At 43.0% G+C, this 19,978-nt stretch overlaps 1 protein-coding gene across 1 annotated transcript in view; it reads left to right on the top strand.

Moving 5' to 3' along the window:
• The window catches only part of LOC109896063 (probable palmitoyltransferase ZDHHC8), a 111,602-nt gene that overhangs the window by 84,235 nt on the left and 7,389 nt on the right, over positions 1-19,978 (top strand). Inside the window, exons 8-9 of the mRNA XM_020490268.2 lie at positions 176-293; positions 19,604-19,710. Of these exons, the coding sequence (XP_020345857.1) occupies positions 176-293; positions 19,604-19,710 (225 nt within the window). The remainder of the gene's footprint in view (positions 1-175; positions 294-19,603; positions 19,711-19,978) is intronic.

Here is a 19,978-nt window from a genome sequence, read left to right as displayed (position 1 = left end):
TGTCTATATTTCACCGAGCCATCTTTCTAGTCCTCTTCAACTGTACTATTCCCAGCCAGTCCCTTTACCTAACCCTGTCCCCCAGTCATATCCTTTGGCCTATCCCTGGTTCTGTTCCTCCACCTGCTGTTCCTTTTATGACCACTTTTAACCGCTCGTCATCTCCCCTGTCAAGTCCAAGATCAGTCTGGATGGCCTGGCCGTGGATGACAAAGGCCTAGACACCCAGCCTCCGCTACCTCCCAAAGCAGAACGCTACAACCAGCTGAAGAGCCAGCTGACGTCCAGCCAAGGTAATAATGGGCAATCTATGCAAAGTCATTACGTTCCTCCTCTCTCTCCTCTCCTCTCTTCTCTCTCTCTCTCTCTCAATTCAATTCAAGGGGCTTTATTGGCATGGGAAACATATGTTAACATTGCCAAAGCAGGTGAGGTAGATAATATACAAAAGTGAAATAAATAATAAAAATGAACAGTAAACATTACACTCACAGAAGTTCCAAATTAATAAAGACATTACAAATGTCATATTATGTATATATACTGTGTTGTAACGATGTACAAATGGTTCAAGTACAAAAGGGAAGAAGATAAGCATAAATATGGATTATATTTACAATGGTGTTTGTTCTTCACTGGTTGACCTTTTCTTGTGGCAACAGGTCACAAATATTGCTGCTGTCATGGCACACTGGTATTTCACCCAGTAGATATGGGAGTTTATCAAAATCGGGTTTGTTTTCAAATATTTTGTGGATCTGTGTAATCTGAGGGAAACGTGTCTCTAATATGGTCATACATTGGGCAGGAAGTTAGGAAGTGCAGCTCAGTTTCCACCTCATTTTGTGGACAGTGTGCACATAGCCTGTCCTCTCTTGAGAGCCATGTCTGCCTACGGCGGCCTTTCTCAATAGCAAGGCTATGCTCACTGAGTCTGTACATAGTCAAAGCTTTCCTTAAGTTTGGGTCAGTCACAGTGGTCAGGTATTCTGCCACTGTGTACTCTCTGTTTAGGGCCAAATAGCATTCTAGTTTGTGAATACGTGGTCTGTCATACGATCATTTGGTAAAAGCCAATTTGACATTTGCTCAGTACATTGTTTTCACTTAGGAAATGTACAAGTCTGTTGTTAATGATAATGCATAGGATTTTCCCAAGGTTGCTGTTGATGCATATCCTACGGTAGTTATTGGGGTCAAATTTGTCTCTACTTTTGTGGATTGGGGTGATCAGTCCTTGCTTCCAAATATTGGGGAAGATGCCAGAGCCAAGGATGATGTTAAAGAGTTTTAGTATAGCCAATTGGAATTTGTTGTCTGTATATTTGATAATTTCATTGAGGATACCATCAACACCACAGGCCTTTTTGGGTTGGATGGGTTTTCTTTTGTCCTGTAATTCATTCAAGGTAATTGGAGAATTCAGTGGGTTCTGGTAGTCTTCAATAGTTGATTCTAATATTTGTATTTGATAATGTATTTGTTTTTGCTGTTTGTTCTTTGTTATAGGGCCAAAAAGATTGGAGAAGTGGTTTACCCACACATCTCCATTTTGGATAGATAATTCTTTGTGTCGTTGTTTTTTTAGTGTTTTCCAATTTTCCCAGAAGTGGTTAGTCTATGGATTCTTTAATTACATTGAGCTGATTTCTGACGTGCTGTTCCTTCTTTTTCCATAGTGTATTTCTATATTGTTTTAGTTATTCACCATAGTGAAGGCGTCGACTCAGGTTTTCCGGGTCTCTATGCTTTTGGTTGGACAGGTTTCTCAATTTCTTTCTTAGATTTTGTCATTGTTGTTCATTTTCTTCGGTTTTCTATTTGAGATTTGATAGGGAAGCTGAGAGGTCAAATATACTGTTAAGATTTTCTACTGCCAAGTTTACACCTTCACTATTACAGTGGAATGTTTCACCCAGGAACTTTTCTAAAAGGGATTGAATTTGTTGTTGCCTAATTGTATTTTGGTAGGTTTCCAAACTACATTCCTTCCATCTACAGCATTTCTTAATATTACTCAGTTCCTTTGGCTTTGATGCCTCATGATTGAGTATCGCTCTGTTAATGTAGACTGTGATTTTGCTGTGGTCTGACAGGGGTGTCAGTGGGCTGACTGTGAACACTCTGAGAGACTCTGGGTTGAGGTCAGTGATAAAGTAGTCTACAGTACTACTGCCAAGAGATGAGCTATAGGTGTACCTACCATAGGAGTCCCCTCAAAGCCTACCATTGACTAAGTACATACCCAGCATGCGACAGAGCTGCAGGAGTTGTGACCCGTATTTCTTGGTTATGTTGTCATAGTTGTGCCTAGGGGGCATATGGGGGAAGGAATGCTGTCACCTCCAGGCAGGTGTTTGTACCCCTGTGTGCTGAGGGTGTCAGGTTCTTGTCCAGGTCTGGCATTTAGGTCTCCACAGACTAGTACATGTACCTGGGCCTGGAAATGATTGATTTCCCCCTCCAGGATGGAGAAGCTGTCTTCATTAAAGTATGGGGATTCTAGTGGGGGGATATAGGTAGCACACAGGAGGACATTTTTCTCTGTTAAGATCATTTCCTTTTGAATTTCTAGCCAAATGTAAAATGTTCCTGTTTTGATTAATTTAATGGAGTGAGTTCGGTCTGCTCTACCAAATTAGCATACCCCCTGAGTCCCTTCCATGTTTCACACCTGGTCGCTTGGTGGATGGGACTACCAGCTCTCTGTAACCTAGAGGGCAACCAGTCTCCTCTACACCAGGTTTCTTGTAGGATGACAATGTCTGTATTTCCAATTTCTTTAATGAAGTCCAGTTTCCTGCTCTTTAGGCCAAAGGCAGATGACCTCAGGCCTTGGATATTCGAGGATGAGATAGTGAAGGCTTTGTGTTCCATAAAGTGTCCAATGTTGTTGGTCATGTGGTTTGGCCTCAGACCAGTAAGTGTGAGCAGAGCCTGTTGAGCATCTGGTACATGCCATTGGCTTGGGCGAGTGTAAGAGTGGGGGTTGGGCCTGGTCATAGAGGCTGTTCAAGTCCATGGTGGAGTGGTGGGCCAGGAAAACATTTGGTTTTGAGGCACAGTCACTGGAAATGCTTGCGTTTACCCGCTGTATGGTAGCAGGGTGTAAGTATTTTTGTGGTAGCAGGGTGGAGATAACCACTTGTGCATTGGGGAGAGTAGAAGAAGCTTTTTCAATCACTCCCTTCAGTGTTGTGGCCAACCTTTCCTGCTGGGCTCTCAGGTCGTTTGTGCCTGTGTGTATTATTATGTGGCTAGGTGTACCTAGTTGGTCCTCAGACAGAAGGTTGGGGTGGGTGCTCAGAGCGGGTGAGATCCCCTGGGCATGGGGTTCTTCATTTGTCTGTTCTGCCTGATGTCGACACTATGGCCAGGGTCTGGGGAAGACTGTTCTGCTGTGGTGTCGAGACTTTTGTCGGGAGCTGAGGTGGGCTGTTCTGCTGGCTTCTTTGTGGGGGTGGCCACCTCTTTAGTGGGTTGTTCTCTGTCACACGCCATCCCCCTCAACCTCTCCTCCCACAGCCTGATCCTCTCCTCTAGTGGTCTGTTCTTCTCCTGCTCTTTCTTTTTATATTGTTGAAGTTGTCTCGCCACAGTCCAGAGTGCAGATATGTCTCTTTCCAGCTCTCCGGGTCTGGTTAAGAGGGTGTTGTTGTGCTGGAATGTTGTCTGGGTCTGTGCTGACTGGAGTGTAAACACCTGCTGTTCCAGCTCCACCTGCCTTACCTCCAGCTGGGTAAATGTATCCTTCATTTCAATGGGGGGGTAGTACTCTGTGCTGGGAGGTTGACTTTCCGCTTGGGGTTGCTCGTCTGTGGGGTTGTATAATGAAGAGGTCTGGTCTGACCCGCTCGGGGTGTGGGCATCTTTCTCAAGGGAGAGCTTCTCCTGATTCTTTGATGAGGTGAAAGTCCAGCTGAAGCTGTTAGGGGTTGCCCTGTACCATTACTGTTCCAGACTTATAGAGATTAAATTAGCTGACTTGGAGTCCTCGTTGTCTAGTATCCTGAGTTTCCACCCCTCGTTAACACCACCTCTCTTAAGAGGGGTAGTGTGCTAATATAGCACTGTGCTGTGCCAGGGGATGGTTTGTGTGGAAGATGAGGTTGCAGATGTTCCCATTTTTATAATAGTCAGCAAAAAGTGTCTCTTGATTTTCCATAAGGAGCTTCATTTTGTGATCTTATCATTCTTTACATACACAGGGTACTGTATTTGAATTACCTCTGAACAGCAGGAGGCAGCTTCTAAGGCCTCTGCATTTGGTTGGAGTAGACTGTTCGACTCTCCTGCCATTGTTGGGCTGAAGGGCTTTGACACCTCTCACTTGACACGTCAGTGCTAATTGAAGTTGTATCAAGCTTGGCGGCCTTAATTTAGCATTCAGTCCTTATAAAGTAAAGTTATGTATTTTTCTCCTTGGCTTTTGGAAATAAAATATAGCTTCAGACTAAACATTACTCACTCAGTTCCAGGTTGGATGGTGTTTCAGGTTTCTGTTGTTTTCCAGAGCATTTGTATAGTGTTGGAATAATAATATTTGGTAGTTGTAAGCCTTCCAGGTAATTCCGTCCAAAATCAGGTTGTGGGTTTCGGTTTGGAGTGAAGGTTATGTTGTAGAGGGTAGTATCCTGTATATGTTCCTGACCAAAAAATAATCTGTGTCTGTTTCTCTCAGTGATGTTGGTCCATGGTGGCACGATGGCATCACACACTTGCTGCAGATTGGACGGCGGCCCATTCCATCTTATCGCAAAGATGCTCTTTTGGGTTGAGGTCTTGGGACTTCGCAGGCCACTCAAGTAAACTGAACTCGCTGTCATGTTCCAGGCTATGTTTTTCCACTCCTCAATTCTCCAGTGTTGTTGATCGTGTGTTCACTGGAGCCGCTTCTTCTTGTTTTTAGCTGATATGAATAGAACCCGGTGTGGTGTTAGTAATTAGGTATGTAGACGGACGAGTCGGTCAAGGATCGATTCAGACAAGGTGGTAAATTGTATGACAAGCTACAGTTTATTCAGAGTGAAGATATCTAGAACAGCGTAATTACGGCTCTCCCGCTGGTTCGTACGGAAGCGCAGACGAAGAAGAGACCGTTACAATCAGTACACCACTATTATATAGGAAAGAATGTAGGTTGATTCTGGAAGATCGGATCTTTGGATTGGTTCATCTGGGGTGTAGTCTGTAGTCTTCCGCCATTGGCTCAGTTGTCTGTCCGTCATCGTAGAATCCTCTTCGGGCATTCAACGTTCAGCTACAACGGAGATCATGTGTGTGTGCGCTGGTTTTGGCCATTAGTGTAATGCGGGAGCTATCCTGTAGGGGACCCCACAGGCTCAACTCTGAGTTGTAGCCCTTTATCAACAATAGTTTGGTCACCTACATAAGAATTAGCATTTCTCTACAAAACCCTCTCTTCACGTCTCACCAGAGACGTGACACAACCTAACTGGATCCAGACACAAAGAGGAACTTCTCCCAAGGGGACTATGAAATAAGGCACAGTTTTAAACAGAAATAGATATATATGTATTACATCATGTTCTCCATTCAATCCCACTATGTACTAAGTTGGCTACCAGCCACCTAGGAACTTACAACCCTCATTTTACAGAGCGGAGAACAACAGCTCAAAATAAAAGTAAATGCTTGTCTACATAAGCCAACTTTTTTCCCGCAGGAAAAAGTTGTGATTCCCTCTCTTCACATCTCCAAAGAGATGTGACTTAAACTAGGCAAGTCAGGCGGAATGATCCACTTGCATAACACATACATACATCCCCATAAGGCAACAGCAGATATAATGTAAACCTAAATAGGCACTCTCCTCCTCATCCTCGAATTCATGTAGGTCTTTATCCAGCAGAGGAAACATCTGGGAAGGGGAGGAAGGGTCAATGGCTTTAGAGATAACCCTAGTGGCAAGGGAACGGATGCATGGAATGCAACAGCATCCACAGAGAACTAAAATGGCAGCGAACACCGAAATGGATACCAAAATGGAGGACACCAGGGTTTTATATTTACCAAACGCACTCATCCAGGAGTCCCCACATAGAGGTATCCATCCCAGAATGAGATTTCATTTTACCATTAAGCGTCCTCAAACCTTCTAGGGCCATGGTCAAGCTACCATCGGAGGCTGTGTTACTAGGGATGAAAGTGCAACACTGTTCACCAAACATAGTACAAGCTCCACCTTTCTCCGCCAGTAGCATATCTACTGCAATGCGATTCTGGAATGTCATAAGAGAAGTTGCAGCCAGGCTCTCATGCTCCATACCGTTATCACGCACCTGGCTCCTGTTATCTAACAACAAAAAAAAAAACGCTTGTTCTCGCAACCCCACGCTCTGAATGTGCCCTCCCTTCTGTATTTTTTCCAGCATGAGAAAGTCCCCTGGCCCTGACACTTTTAACAATGTTTCAAGTCAGCTATGTTGCATAACACTTGCATACATCAACACAAGCCAACAGCAGATAATATTCAATCATATATATGGTAATGGCTATAATGTAAAACACAGGAACCAATAATCCCTCTTTTTCACACCCCCCAGGGTGTGAACAAAAACTCAGCAATGAATCATATAACAGTCACAGAGTTTAAAATACCTTCATGTCAAAAGAGAACAGCTCATTCAAAAACAGAACATTAAAAGAAATGTGTGAAATTTAAGTCCCCCTTTTGACACCCACAAGGGTGTCCCTTAGCAAAAACAGGATAACACTTTATTGTTTATTGACATGTAAGATACCGGATAAAACTTTGGTCATGGAAAACAGAGTAAAACAAAGCAAAGCATTATTATAAACCATCTGGTCCTCTCAGCTACTCCTATCCTGCACCAGTTGGGCTTCATGCCACCCAGGGGCTCAAAACCTTCACAACAGGGAGAACAAACATACTGGAAAGAAAACCCATCATAAAGATGTATAACAAGGAACTGTGGTGGTGTAAGATTTATTCTACTACCTCGCCCACAGCATACCATGGGTCATCCTCAGTCAGTCTCATCCTCCCCTGAAAGCATGCTTCAGTATCAGCATCTCCAACTGGAGCATCAAGCAAAGGCATCATCATGCCTGAAGCCTTCACAACATCTGTAACAGACTTCTTAAAACACGGTATGATGCAAGCAGCACAACACGTCGAATAACAAAAATTTGGGTCAGAAATCCAGTAACCACCATTCTAGTTTACTTACCAAAACCAGGCTCCCACTCAAGAGAACAGGCCAGACTCCTCCACCCCCGCCATGGTCCTCATCTCAGCAGATAGTGCATCAAGCCCACTAAGGGCCTTAGATATACTACCATCTGGACTGGTGTTATTAGGAATATACGTGCAACATTGTTCACCGTACATCTTGCATACGCCCCCCTGACTGGCAAGAAGCATATCCAAAGCAAGTCTATTCTGTCTGGCAACCCTAGATGTGGCCTCAAACTGTTCAGACATACCAGTGAGTGCATCACGGGGGTAATTAACAAAACGCTGTTGATCATAGTAGATGTAATGAATCCATGCAGTCTGTCTTGCATCCACTATGGCTGGACCTATAATCCCTCATTCCTGCCCAAGGCCTGAAGCTCATGAGGAACCCCCACCGGCACTCCCAACAGGTTAGTGTGTATGTCAACTACATCCTCTGTCCATGGAGCACTACTTCTATGTCTCCCATGGGATGGAATGTTTTCAGGTCCCCTGGATACAGAACCCAACAGCTGTTCAGCAGTAACATCAACAATGGTCAGTGGAATTATCAAACTGGTCAGAGCACACGTACCTTGCCAGTCTCCTCTAAGAATGGGTCTCAGCACTCTTTTGGGTCCACAGATCCACCACACATCAGCCAGACCACTAGTTTGGTTTAGGCCTGTAACTGGCCAAGTGGAATTAATGGTTATGTTACTACTGCAATCAGCTTCAGGCAATCTCCCATAATCAATGCCATTACCTGTACCCGTGATGCAACTGTAATTGCCCCCATATGCCTCAACACCCCAAGGGGCCCGATGAGGAGGTACTGTAGGAAACACAAGGCTCAAAGAGGAACAGAGAGTTGAATTGGCCTCAACCAGGTATAAACCTCTCAGAATACACAACCACCCCTCTCCTTCTCCTATAGCAAATGGGTGTGTAGCCAGAACAGGTCCATCATGACCAATGTTTCATGTAACTCATGTAGTCCTTTCTTTTCAGGGTCTTAACTGTACCTCATAAGAAAGCCACAAATTGTCCCTACCAATAACACCAGTCTCAGTGCCTAATTGATCAATAGCTGAATAGTCTAACATGAATTACCTGAATGGGATTTTTTAATACAGTGGTGGCAGGTTCGGTCCAGGGGTGGTAGAGGAGTGTGTCTGGCCCTGGTTCATCTGGGACCTCTGGTTTTGGCAGCACCTTAATAGAAAACACACCCATCGTGTCTGTCCCGGTCCTTTGTAGTCCGAGGGTGTAAGTGCCTGCATCAGAGAGCTTAATAGTTTTGATGGTTAGCAAGATTTCATCACCTTTACAAAGTTCAACAGTGCTCCCAGGTTTTCCCATATCATGAAAAGCCTATCCACCTTTGTGGGATCCCCTATGCTATAAGGATACCCTCTCTTCCAATCCCAGAACTGTCCCAAGTCGGTTATCCTGTAATCCCCATACGGACACCCTCCCAATTTAATATAATTTCATTTATAATTTTCGTCCACTTGTTCTGTAGACATACATTCAGCATTCCACGGGTCAGAACCTGGAATCCGCTGGTACATCACCATCTATTTCCATCGATTTCTCCAGAGTCCTGGAAATAAGGCCTCATAGACAGGGAGTTAGACAACAGCCCCATAAAACTAAAACAGTCACACAGGTGAATGTAGCCCATAATACAGTGATCATAATATTTTCCCCATTTTCTAAACATATTATCCAACCCAATTAATCAGAAGTATCCACCCCAGTGTTTTCTGTCAACCCGTGATCCAGGGTGGTCAAACCAGCTGAGGCTTCGGGTACTGATTCATCCGGAGCTGTGTTATTTGGCATGTCACCCACGATAAGACCGCTCAGACAAACAGCTTCCATGTGAAGCCCCACCCTTTCCCCGAGAACACATCACTTAGCAAGAGCCAGACACATCTTCACTTCTATGAACAAAAACAGGGGTGACAGGACAGGGAGGATTTTCTTCATTCGAGAGATGGCCCCCGGAATTCTGTTAATTCCAGTTCTCCTCTCGAACACTGTTTATTGTTCGATAGTGTCAGTGTGTCTTACCCTCCCACCGTGCGATATGAATCCGGGTAGCTCTTTCAGCTAGCTGCCACCAGGAGACCTTGGTATGGTCCCCCCAACAAGCCTCTGGGACTGGATTGAGTGACTTCACCTGCAGTTCACCTATAATGCATAAAATGCTGGACATACAGGCTTGGTTAACAAACAGTTTCTCATGTTTTATCTGATTCTATCTTTAACTTCTATGCCCATTTGTTAACTACATTTTAAAAAAATATTAGTTTCTTATCCAATAGGCCCCATCCTATCCTAGACCACAATTTACCTATCCCCCTTTTGATACCTGGCTATGCCCAGGTAACAACCTTACCTACTCTAAATAATGACTTAGGTAAGATTAGTATATTATCCGTCTGTTCTGACATTATCATGTAGGAGCGCCCCTTTAATTTTTCACATGTCCAATTCTCCCCTTTGTCTCCACTCAGTGACTGTTATCTACACACTCCGTTATCCTTGCTCGTCCTGGCTCCCTTCTAAAACTTCTCCTCTCTGCTCTCCAACCGTCAAGGTCTCTGCAGTGCGGGGGAGGGCTCATCTGTCTGCCTTTTCCCATGTTTCCACATTTTAACTAAATGTCTCACTGTTTGGCTTTATCTAAACTCATGGATTTTTATTTTTTGAAAAACATGTCTATGGTGGCAATTACTAAAGTCTTTATATAGGTTAAGTAAACTCCACTATAATTAAATTACCTTAAAAAATTAAATTTCAAAAAAAAAAAAAAAAATTTTATTTTTATAAAACAGTATTACCCATGACCACAAATGTATTATTCAAATGGCACCCCCTTGTGGCTGATCAGACCACCCGAGAGAGCCATGAAATCCGGTCACGGGTTACACCATCCCCCCACATTCGTGTTCCATACCATATTAGACATATTAAAGAACCCTTTATCCTTAAAATAAAATAAAAATCACTTGTGTAATTAAAACTCATAAAATAAAAAACTCATAAAGGTTCCATATGTGAGCGTGCCTCTTTAAAATATCATGTCTCTGGGAACATGGAAATCCCCTTAACCCAAACATTTACTACAAAAACAAAACCTAATAATTATGATAATCCCCTCAAACTCAAATAATTTGTCTCGATGTTTCATGTCTTATTCGTGTTTCTCCAAATTGTCTCCCCAAAATACTTCTTAAATACCCAGCCATTAGACAGACACACACAACTGTGATAAATGTGCACTGTCCCTTTAACATAAAAACATCAGCCTGCAATCCACTCTGCGGGCCTTTCATTGTTCTCCATAATGAAAACAGATTCTAATGTTAGTATACCTTGACCTCCTGTTTAATTTCAATGATGTTATCTGAACAATCAAACCAAAATCAATACCCGGGAAGTACTTGTGTAAATGAATTAAAATAACTAAATAATTTGGTTAGAACACCACTCCAGTCTTACATCGACCACACCCTTCGCCCCGTACCTAGTGTACAGCTTATCTATTACTCAGTGGCTCAATTCATGTTTAACGTAAGTATGTTCAGATGTTGATTATGTAATTCTACAACATTAGTATAGTTCAAACCTCATAATATAAATCCGCAAAAAGAATTTTGCGTTAATAGAGTTTAACACTCTTTCCAACAGTCATGCACCCCCCTCAATATTCTATGATATAACTCTCATCAGCAAGCCTGCGACTTTTTCAACATTCTCACCGGTTCCAGCTCCAACTGAAACACCTCATGTACCACACTCGCTTTGTCCCCGACCTCATTCATATCGATATTAGTCCCCGACTGAATATCAAGCGTGTTTCATGCACAGGATTTGATTCTTGCAAATCTTCATTTACGCCAGTAAGCAGACCAGTGGGAGACGCAATGGCCCCGCCTTCTGTTCATTCTCTGTTTGGTCCCTTGGTTCTTAAATACATGGCTTTTATTTCTTTCAACTTCCTTGTCTCTGGCCTCCTGCTACGTCCCTCTCAACTCACATTCCATTGTTTTCAGCTGGGCCCCTGTTGGCGGCCACCCCCCTAGATAACCTGCTTGTGTCCATCTTAACTTCAATCCCTCCCAAACTTTCTTTATAGGCGTCCATCGTTCCTTTCTCCCTGATCTATATTCAATTTTTTGTTCTAGGAACTCATTAAACCTCAGCTTTGGAGTATTAGGGTTCGCCATTGTGAATTGGCTTTAAACGTAATTTAATTTAATTCAATCGGAATTTATTCGTAGTTTTAATCGAAATTCTCTCCTTCTATCTGAATATAGTTAGCATATACTTCGCCCGACGTTGATTAATACCCACGATGTATTCGAAGAGACACTATTGCTCGTACTCTGCCTTATCTCAGAGCTTCCCCTTCGTATATTCAGGTTGAGAAAAAACGCATGGGCTGGTATAGCATTTGTGGAGCGCACAACCAAGGGATCTATTCGACTATTTAGTCTCAATATTTACATATTATATTCAGATATTATTTCAATTATACATCAGTCATTTCATTCCTGATTATACATTTATACATGTACCTATTAACATGGGTACATGGGTACAATATAGAAGTTTCGGATTTATCCAATATCCCTTATTATAATTCTCTCTCTCTCCCTCTATCTAACCACCAACAATCTTAATGGAAACAATTACAACCACATTGCATTTTAACATAACATAACATAAACAGTTACAAATAGACAAAACAAGACAAAACAGCACGTTATATCTCTGACCCCTGAAAGCCGATCCTTATCAGTGAATTTCTATCAGACTGAGCCGTACCGGACCACAGGATAAAATTACAACTTATCCCCATCGGCGCCAGATTTGAAGAATAGTAATTAGCTATCCCCTACTGATCTCTATTCCTGATCCCTATCGAGCTGACCCCTATCAGAATTATTACACATGTCCGACCCCTATCGGTGAATCTCTATCAGACTGAGCCGTACCGGGTCACGGGATAAAATTACAATTTATCCCCTTCGGTGCCAGATTTGAAGAATAGTAATTAGCTATCCCCTACTGATCTCTATTCCCGACCCCTATCGGAACTAACACACATGTCCGACCCCTATCGGTGAATCTCTATCAGACTGAGCCGTACCGGGCCACAGGATAAAATTACAATTTATCCCCCTCGGTGCCAGATTTGAAGAATAGTAATTAGCTATCCCCTACTGATCTCTATTCCCGACCCCTATCGGAACTAACACACATGTCCGACCCCTATCGGTGAATCTCTATCAGACTGAGCCGTACCGGGCCACAGGATAAAATTACAATTTATCCCCCTCGGTGCCAGATTTGAAGAATAGTAATTAGCTATCCCCTACTGATCTCTATTCCCGACCCCTATCGGAACTAACACACATGTCCGACCCCTATCGGTGAATCTCTATCAGACTGAGCCGTACCGGGCCACAGGATAAAATTACAATTTATCCCCCTCGGTGCCAGATTTGAAGAATAGTAATTAGCTATCCCCTACTGATCTCTATTCCCGACCCCTATCGGAACTAACAAAGACAAAACAGTGATCACTCATCATTGAAAGCTAGCAGACTGTGCTGACCGGACTGATATCTCATCAATGATTTAAATCACACCGGCCGTCGCCGGTTCGTTACTACATATGTTCACATACACTGTTATTTCGACTCGTCAGCAAATTATAAATTTACACAAGAATTCATACTTACTCGGAAAAACTGATAAAAATTTGGACAGACTATTCGACAATATGCAAAGTTTGATTTAACAGGCTTTTGCTTACCTTATTTTTTTTATGGTGCACCTTGAAATCAGTTTTCCGAGTTGAGCAGAATTGTTGCCCTCCCCCGAAAGTCTTCACCCGTCTTTCTTATTTATTTAATGAATCGTCCTTTCCCCAACTCGCCTTCTCCACACCCAAATCAACTCACTTCGACTGGATCGTTAGTAAACTATACTCTGCTACCATTTCTGTTAGTAATTAGGTATGTAGACGGACGAGTCGGTCAAGGATCGATTCAGACAAGGTGGTAAATTGTATGACAAGCTACAGTTTATTCAGAGTGAAGATATCTAGAACAGCGTAATTACGGCTCTCCCGCTGGTTCGTACGGAAGCGCAGACGAAGAAGAGACCGTTACAATCAGTACACCACTATTATATAGGAAAGAATGTAGGTTGATTCTGGAAGATCGGATCTTTGGATTGGTTCATCTGGGGTGTAGTCTGTAGTCTTCCGCCATTGGCTCAGTTGTCTGTCCGTCATCGTAGAATCCTCTTCGGGCATTCAACGTTCAGCTACAACGGAGATCATGTGTGTGTGCGCTGGTTTTGGCCATTAGTGTAATGCGGGAGCTATCCTGTAGGGGACCCCACAGGCTCAACTCTGAGTTGTAGCCCTTTATCAACAATAGTTTGGTCACCTACATAAGAATTAGCATTTCTCTACAGTGGTTATCTGCTGCAATAGCCCTCCGTGACAACGATCAACGAGTTGTGCGTTCCAAGATGCCGTTCTTCACACCACTGTTGTACTGTGCCATTATCGGTTTGTGGCCCGCCTATTAGCTTGCATCATTCTTGCCATTCTCCTTTGATCTCTTGTGGCCCACAGGACTACCGCTGACTGGATGTTTTTTGTTTGTTGCAACATTCCCGGGTTAACAGAGTGCGGCCGTTTCTGAGATATGGGATCTGGCGCAACTGGCACCGACGATCATACCACGTTCAAAGTCGCTTAGGTCACACGTTTTGCAAATTCTAACCTTCAATAGAAAAGTAACTGAATGCCTCAATTCCTGTTTGCCTATTTTATATAGCAAGCCACAGCCACAGGACTCACTGTCTGTAGGAGAGATCCATTTTCGTGAACGACCCTGACCTGCAAATACAGTAGGGTAATTGAAAATGTGCTGTACAGTCAGAGACAGAGGAACGATTTTTTGAGAAGGGGTGCAGGATTTTTTTTTTTTAAAGCCTAATTTAGATACGTTTCTGCTTATAATTTCCAACATTTTGGTTAGCTATTTGTTAGTCAACTTGACTTGCTTAATTAAGGAAATGAAAAGCAGTGAAAACGACCCAAAATGTTTCTGATAAGAAACGATCAGCCACCTCCCGAGTGGCGCAGCGGTCTACCGCTTGAGGCATCACTACAGACCTGGGTTCGATCCCGGGCTGTGTCACAACCGGCTGTGACCGAGAGTCCGATAGGGCGGCGCACAATTGGCCCAGCGTCGTCTGGGTTAGGGGAGACTGTCTGGGGGAGCTTTACTTGGCTCATCGTGCTCTAGCAACACCTTGTGGTAGGCCAGGGGTCTGCAGGCTGACTTTGGTCATCAGTTGAACAGTGTTTCTTCTCACACATTGGTGCAACTGGCTTCCGGGTTAAGTGGGCGGGTGTTAAAAAGTGCGGTTTGGTGGGTCGTGTTTCAGAGGACGCAGGACTCGACCTTTGCCTCTCCCGAGCCTGTTGGGGAGTTACAGCGATGAGGGAAGAAAAAGGGGGTAAAAAAATATATATATATTGTTTTTATGATGCTGATAAAGATAACACATTTACATACGATCCCTAACCGTGCATAAATTCTCTCAAGATGCTGGAAGAAATCAATCATTTTTCTACACTCCTGTTCCTGAGTCAAAATATACATTGGGTGTATCATTTTACTGCAAGGTATGCTTAATTCTGCAGGAGCTAATATTATATTAGGCTATGTGAGAGGATACAGTGCCTTCAGAAAGTATTCATACCCCTTAAATTATTCCATATTTTGTTGTTACAGCCTGGATAAAAAAAAGCTCACCCATCTACACACAATAATGACAGAAATCTTAACACATTTATTGAAAATTAAATACAGAAATATCTAATTGACATAACTATTCATACCCCTTTGCAATGATGCTCAATTGAGCTCAGGTGCATCCAATTTCCTTTGATCATATTTGATGTCACTACAACTTGATTGGAGTCCACCTGTGGCCAATTCAATTGTTTAGACATGATTTAGAAAGAAACACACCTGTCTATATAAGGTCCCACAGTTTACAGTGGGACCCTATAGCATGAGCAGAAACTATAGCATGAACTTAGAGCAGAAACTATAGCATGAAGCCCAAATAACTGTCCTTAGATTTCCAAGATAGAATATATCTGGGGGAGTGTATTAAACCATTTCTAGAGTGTTCAAAGTTTTCAAGAGCACATGGGTCTCCATCATTGGGAAGAAAATATGGTCACTTCTGCCTAGAGCTGACCATCCAACCAAACTGAGCAACTGGGCAAGAATGCCCTTGGTCAGGGAGGTGACAAAGAACCCAATGACCACTCTGACAGAAGTACAGAGTTCATTGGCTGAGATGGAGAAAACATGAGAGAGTGGCCATGAGGGGGTGGCCAGATGGAAGCCACTCCTGAGAAAAAAGGCACATGACAGCACGCCTGGAGTTTGCAAAATGGCACATGAAAGACTCAGAGCATAAGGCAAAAGATTCTGCGCTCTGATGAGACAGAAATTGAACTCTTTAGGCTGAATGCAAAGCGCTATGTCTGGAGAAAAACCAGGCACAGCTCATCACTCGTCAACACCATCCCTACCGTGAAGCATGGTGGTGGCAGCATCATGCTATGGGGGATGCTTTTGAGCAGCAGGGACTGGGAGACTGGTAAGGATAGAGGGAACAATGAAAGAAGCCAAATACAGGCACATCCTTGATGAGAACCTGCTTCAGAGTGCAAACGATGTTAGACTGGGACGAAGATTTACAATCCAACAGGACAATGACCCCCAAGCATACAGCCAAAGCAACGCTGGAATGGTTTCAGAACAACATGAAAGTCCTTGAGTGGCCCAGCCAAAGCCTAGATTTGAATCTCATTGAAAATCTGTAGAAAGATGAAGATTACTGTTCACCACTGGTCATCATCTAACTTAACAGAGCTTGAGAAAATCTGCGAGGAAGAATGGGAGAAAATCAGCAAATACAGATGTGCAAAGCAGATACAGATGACACAAAGCTGTAATCGCTGCCAAAGGTGCTTCTACAAAGTATTGACTCAGGGGTGTGAATACTTATGTAAATTATATAGATCTGTATTTCATTTTCAATACATTAGCAAACATTTCTTAACATGTTTTCAATTTCTCATTATTGGGGATTGTGTGTAGATGGGTGAAACATCTATTCAATACCTTTTGAATTCAGGCTGTAACACAACAAAATGTGGAATAAGTCAAGGGGTATGAATACTTTCTGAAGGCACTGTATAGACCTTCAGCCAGTGCCCAGATTTCACTTACTATTCCATTTAACCCTTCTAAACAGTAGACTACATATCCCGTGACGTGCCGTATTTGAAGTCCCAGTCTTGTGACATTGAAATTTGTATATTGCCTCAATCATCACACATACAGTGCCTTGCAAAATAATTCATCCCCCTTGACGTTTTCGCTATTTTGTTGCATTACAACCTGTAATTTAAATAGTTTTTTTATTTGGACTTCATGTAATGGACATAAATAAAATAGTCCAAATTTGTGAAGTGAAATGTTAAAGAATTACTTGTTGTTTTTTAATGGAAAATTGGTCCCGGCATATGTATTCACCCCCTTTTCTATGAAGCCCCTAAATAAGATCCCACAGAGTCTGCAACACCACTAAGCAAGGGGCACCACCAAGCAAGTGGCACCATGAAGACCAAGGAGCTCTCCAAACAGGTCAGGGACAAAGTTGTGGAGAAGTACAGATCAGGGTTGGGTTATAAAAAAATATCAGAAACTTTGAACATCCCACGGAGCATCATTAAATCCATTATTAAAAAATTGAAAAAATATGTCACCACAACAAACCTGCCAAGAGAGGGCCGCCCGCTAAAACTCACAGACCAGGCAAGGAGGGCATTAATCAGAGAGGCAACAAAGAGACCAAAGATAACCCTGAAGGAGCTGCAAAGCTCCATATCAGAGATTGGAGTATCTGTCCATAGAGCCACTTTAAGCCGTACACTCCACAGAGCTGGGCTTTACAGAAGAGTGGCCAGAAAAAAAAGCCCTTGCTTAAAGAAAAAAATAAGCAAATACGTTTGGAATACGTGTTCGCCAAAAGACAAAAAATATGGAAGAAGGTTCTCTGGTCAGATGAGACTAAAATGTAGTTTTTTGGCCATCAAGGAAAACACTGTCTGGTGCAAACCCAACACCTCGAACACCATCCACAGCATGATGCTGCCACCACCATGCTTTACTGTGGGGATGTTTTTCATAGGCAGGGACTGGGAAACTGGTCAGAATTGAAGGAAAAATGGATGACGCTAAATACAGGGAAATTCTTGAGGGAAACCTGTTTCAGTCTTCCAGAGATTTGAGACTGGGATGGAGGTTCCCCTTCCCAGCAGGACAATGACCCTAAGCACACTGCTGAAGCAACACTCGATGGGTTTAAGGGGAAACATGTAAATGTATTGTAATGGCCTAGTCAAAGCCCAGACCTCAATCCAATTGAGAATCTGTGGTATGACTTAAAGATTGCTGTACACCAGCTGAACCCATCCAAATTGAAGGAGCTGGAGCAGTTGTGCCTTGAAGAATGGGCAAAAATCCCAGTGGCTAGATGTGCCAAGCTTATAGAGACATTACCCAAGAGACTTGCAGCTGTAATTTCTGCAAAAGGTGTCTCCACAAAGTATTGACTTTGGGGGGGTGAATAGTTATGCACACTCAGGCTTTTTGTTTTTTTGTCTTATTTCTTGTTTGTTTCACAAAAAATATATATTTTGCATCTTCAAAGTGGTAGGCATGTTGTGTAAATCAAATGATACAAACCCCCCCAAAATCCATTTTAATTCCAGGTTGTAAGGCAACAAAATAGGAAAATGCCAAGGGGGGTGAATACTTTCGCAAGCCACTGTAACATCACACTTCCCACTGCTATCAACCTCTTTAACCACTTCACAAAATCTTTCCCAGACGTTACTATTCTGGCCCTCCCTTTTCTTTATTTTCAACTCTCTATTTCGCAGATTTTCTCTTATTGAATTCCTTTTTGCCTCAGTGGATCAACGTTTTCTTCCCAAGTTCCCGATAGCATTTGGTGCAGTTACAGTAAGGCCCTAAAGCTTTGGCTTACACTCTATTTAAGCAATAAGGCCAGAGGAGGTGTGGTATGTGGCCAATATACCACGGATAAGGGCTGTTCTTATGCACGACGCAAAGCGAGGTGCCTGGATGCAGCCCTTAGCTGTGATATATTGGCCATATATCACAAACACCCGAGGTGCCTTATTGCTATTATAAACTGGTACCAACGTAATTAGAGCAGTACAAATAAATGTTTTGTCATACCCGTGGTATGCAGTCTGATATACCATGTCTGTCAGCCAATCAGCTTTCAGGGCTCAAACCACCCAGTTTATAATGGCAGATAAAATATTATGAAAGAGAAACCTCAGTGTAACCTGTAGATATGAATTGCACAAGAATTATACATGTATAACCTGCTCTTCATCCACACAATATTTCATGACCCTAAACCCACGAGGACTGCGGGTTATGAGTCAACCCGCAAATCACTAGTGTGTATCTCTCTCCCTGTGTTTCTCTTTCTGTCTCTTTTTGTTTCTTTCTCTCTCTGGTGTATTGCACCGAACTGCTCTCTGGCCTCCTAAAAGCGCTCCATCTCAGTGCTAGTTAGTGACTTATAGCTAGTTAGGCTTGATGAATGAACTCCAGCATGGCAGTCCTCTATCGCTGTTCATCAGCGAGGAGAAATGTTGTGTCATTTGTCGTGAGTGGGCCTGGTTCAGTCAATCTGCTCCAGATTAGTTATGGACTCGGTGAGGGTACGCACACCCGCAAGCCACTTCGGCCCCTCAGGATGAGTTCAGATTTTTTGTGGCCCCCCACCTCCATTCCTGATCTATTGTGTCAAGGTGCATTATGTCTGGAGCTCCTTCCTGACTGTTTTTTCCGTCACAGTAGCTCTACTGCCACTTGGTGGTGTTTTATGTTACTGCATTATTTGCAATGACAAAATCAATGCAGCACCACAATATTTACCTTTGCTAGTACATGTCCACATTCTGTTGTGCTGAAAAAGCAAAGATTTCAATGTAAGGAGGATTTCTTATGATTGTCTTTATATGTTCGCTTTTGAATGACTTATTTTCTCAGTTTGCTTTTCTTTTTTAGCTTGAGGTGAAGACTACTTTTACAACATAATGAGCCATGAAAGGCTCTGATGATGACAGCCCTATCAATTCTAACACACCATAAAATGGATGCTTACATCCTTACACCAGATAATAGTCTGTCTCTCACAGTAACATTGTTCTGTGTCTTCCACTTCCAGATAGTTCCCTGTCCGGCAAGACCCATCCCTCCACCCCGGCCATGTACAAGTACCGGCCCTCGTTCGGCACCATCCCTAAAGTCCATTACCATGCGGCAGGAGAGAAGGTCAGACTAAATTACTGAATTCTAATAGTAATTGCAAACAGGCTTACCCAATATTTTACTTTATTCCTGCACAGTTGCGAGTGTGACTGCATATAAATGAACAGCCGTTTCAATTTTTTATAAAAATGTTCTCGTTACGGCCTCCCGAGTGGCACACCGGTCTAAGGCACTGCATCGCAGTGCTAGGGGCGTCACTACAGACCCGGGATTGATCCCAGGCTGTATCACAACCGGACGTGATCGGGTGTCCCATAGGGTGGCGCACAAT

The sequence above is a fragment of the Oncorhynchus kisutch genome, linkage group LG8 (assembly GCF_002021735.2).
Source record: "Oncorhynchus kisutch isolate 150728-3 linkage group LG8, Okis_V2, whole genome shotgun sequence".
In the NCBI taxonomy this organism is placed as follows: domain Eukaryota; kingdom Metazoa; phylum Chordata; class Actinopteri; order Salmoniformes; family Salmonidae; genus Oncorhynchus; species Oncorhynchus kisutch.
The sequence above is the reverse complement of the archived record's forward strand: the minus strand, read 5'-3'. Positions and strand labels throughout refer to the sequence as shown.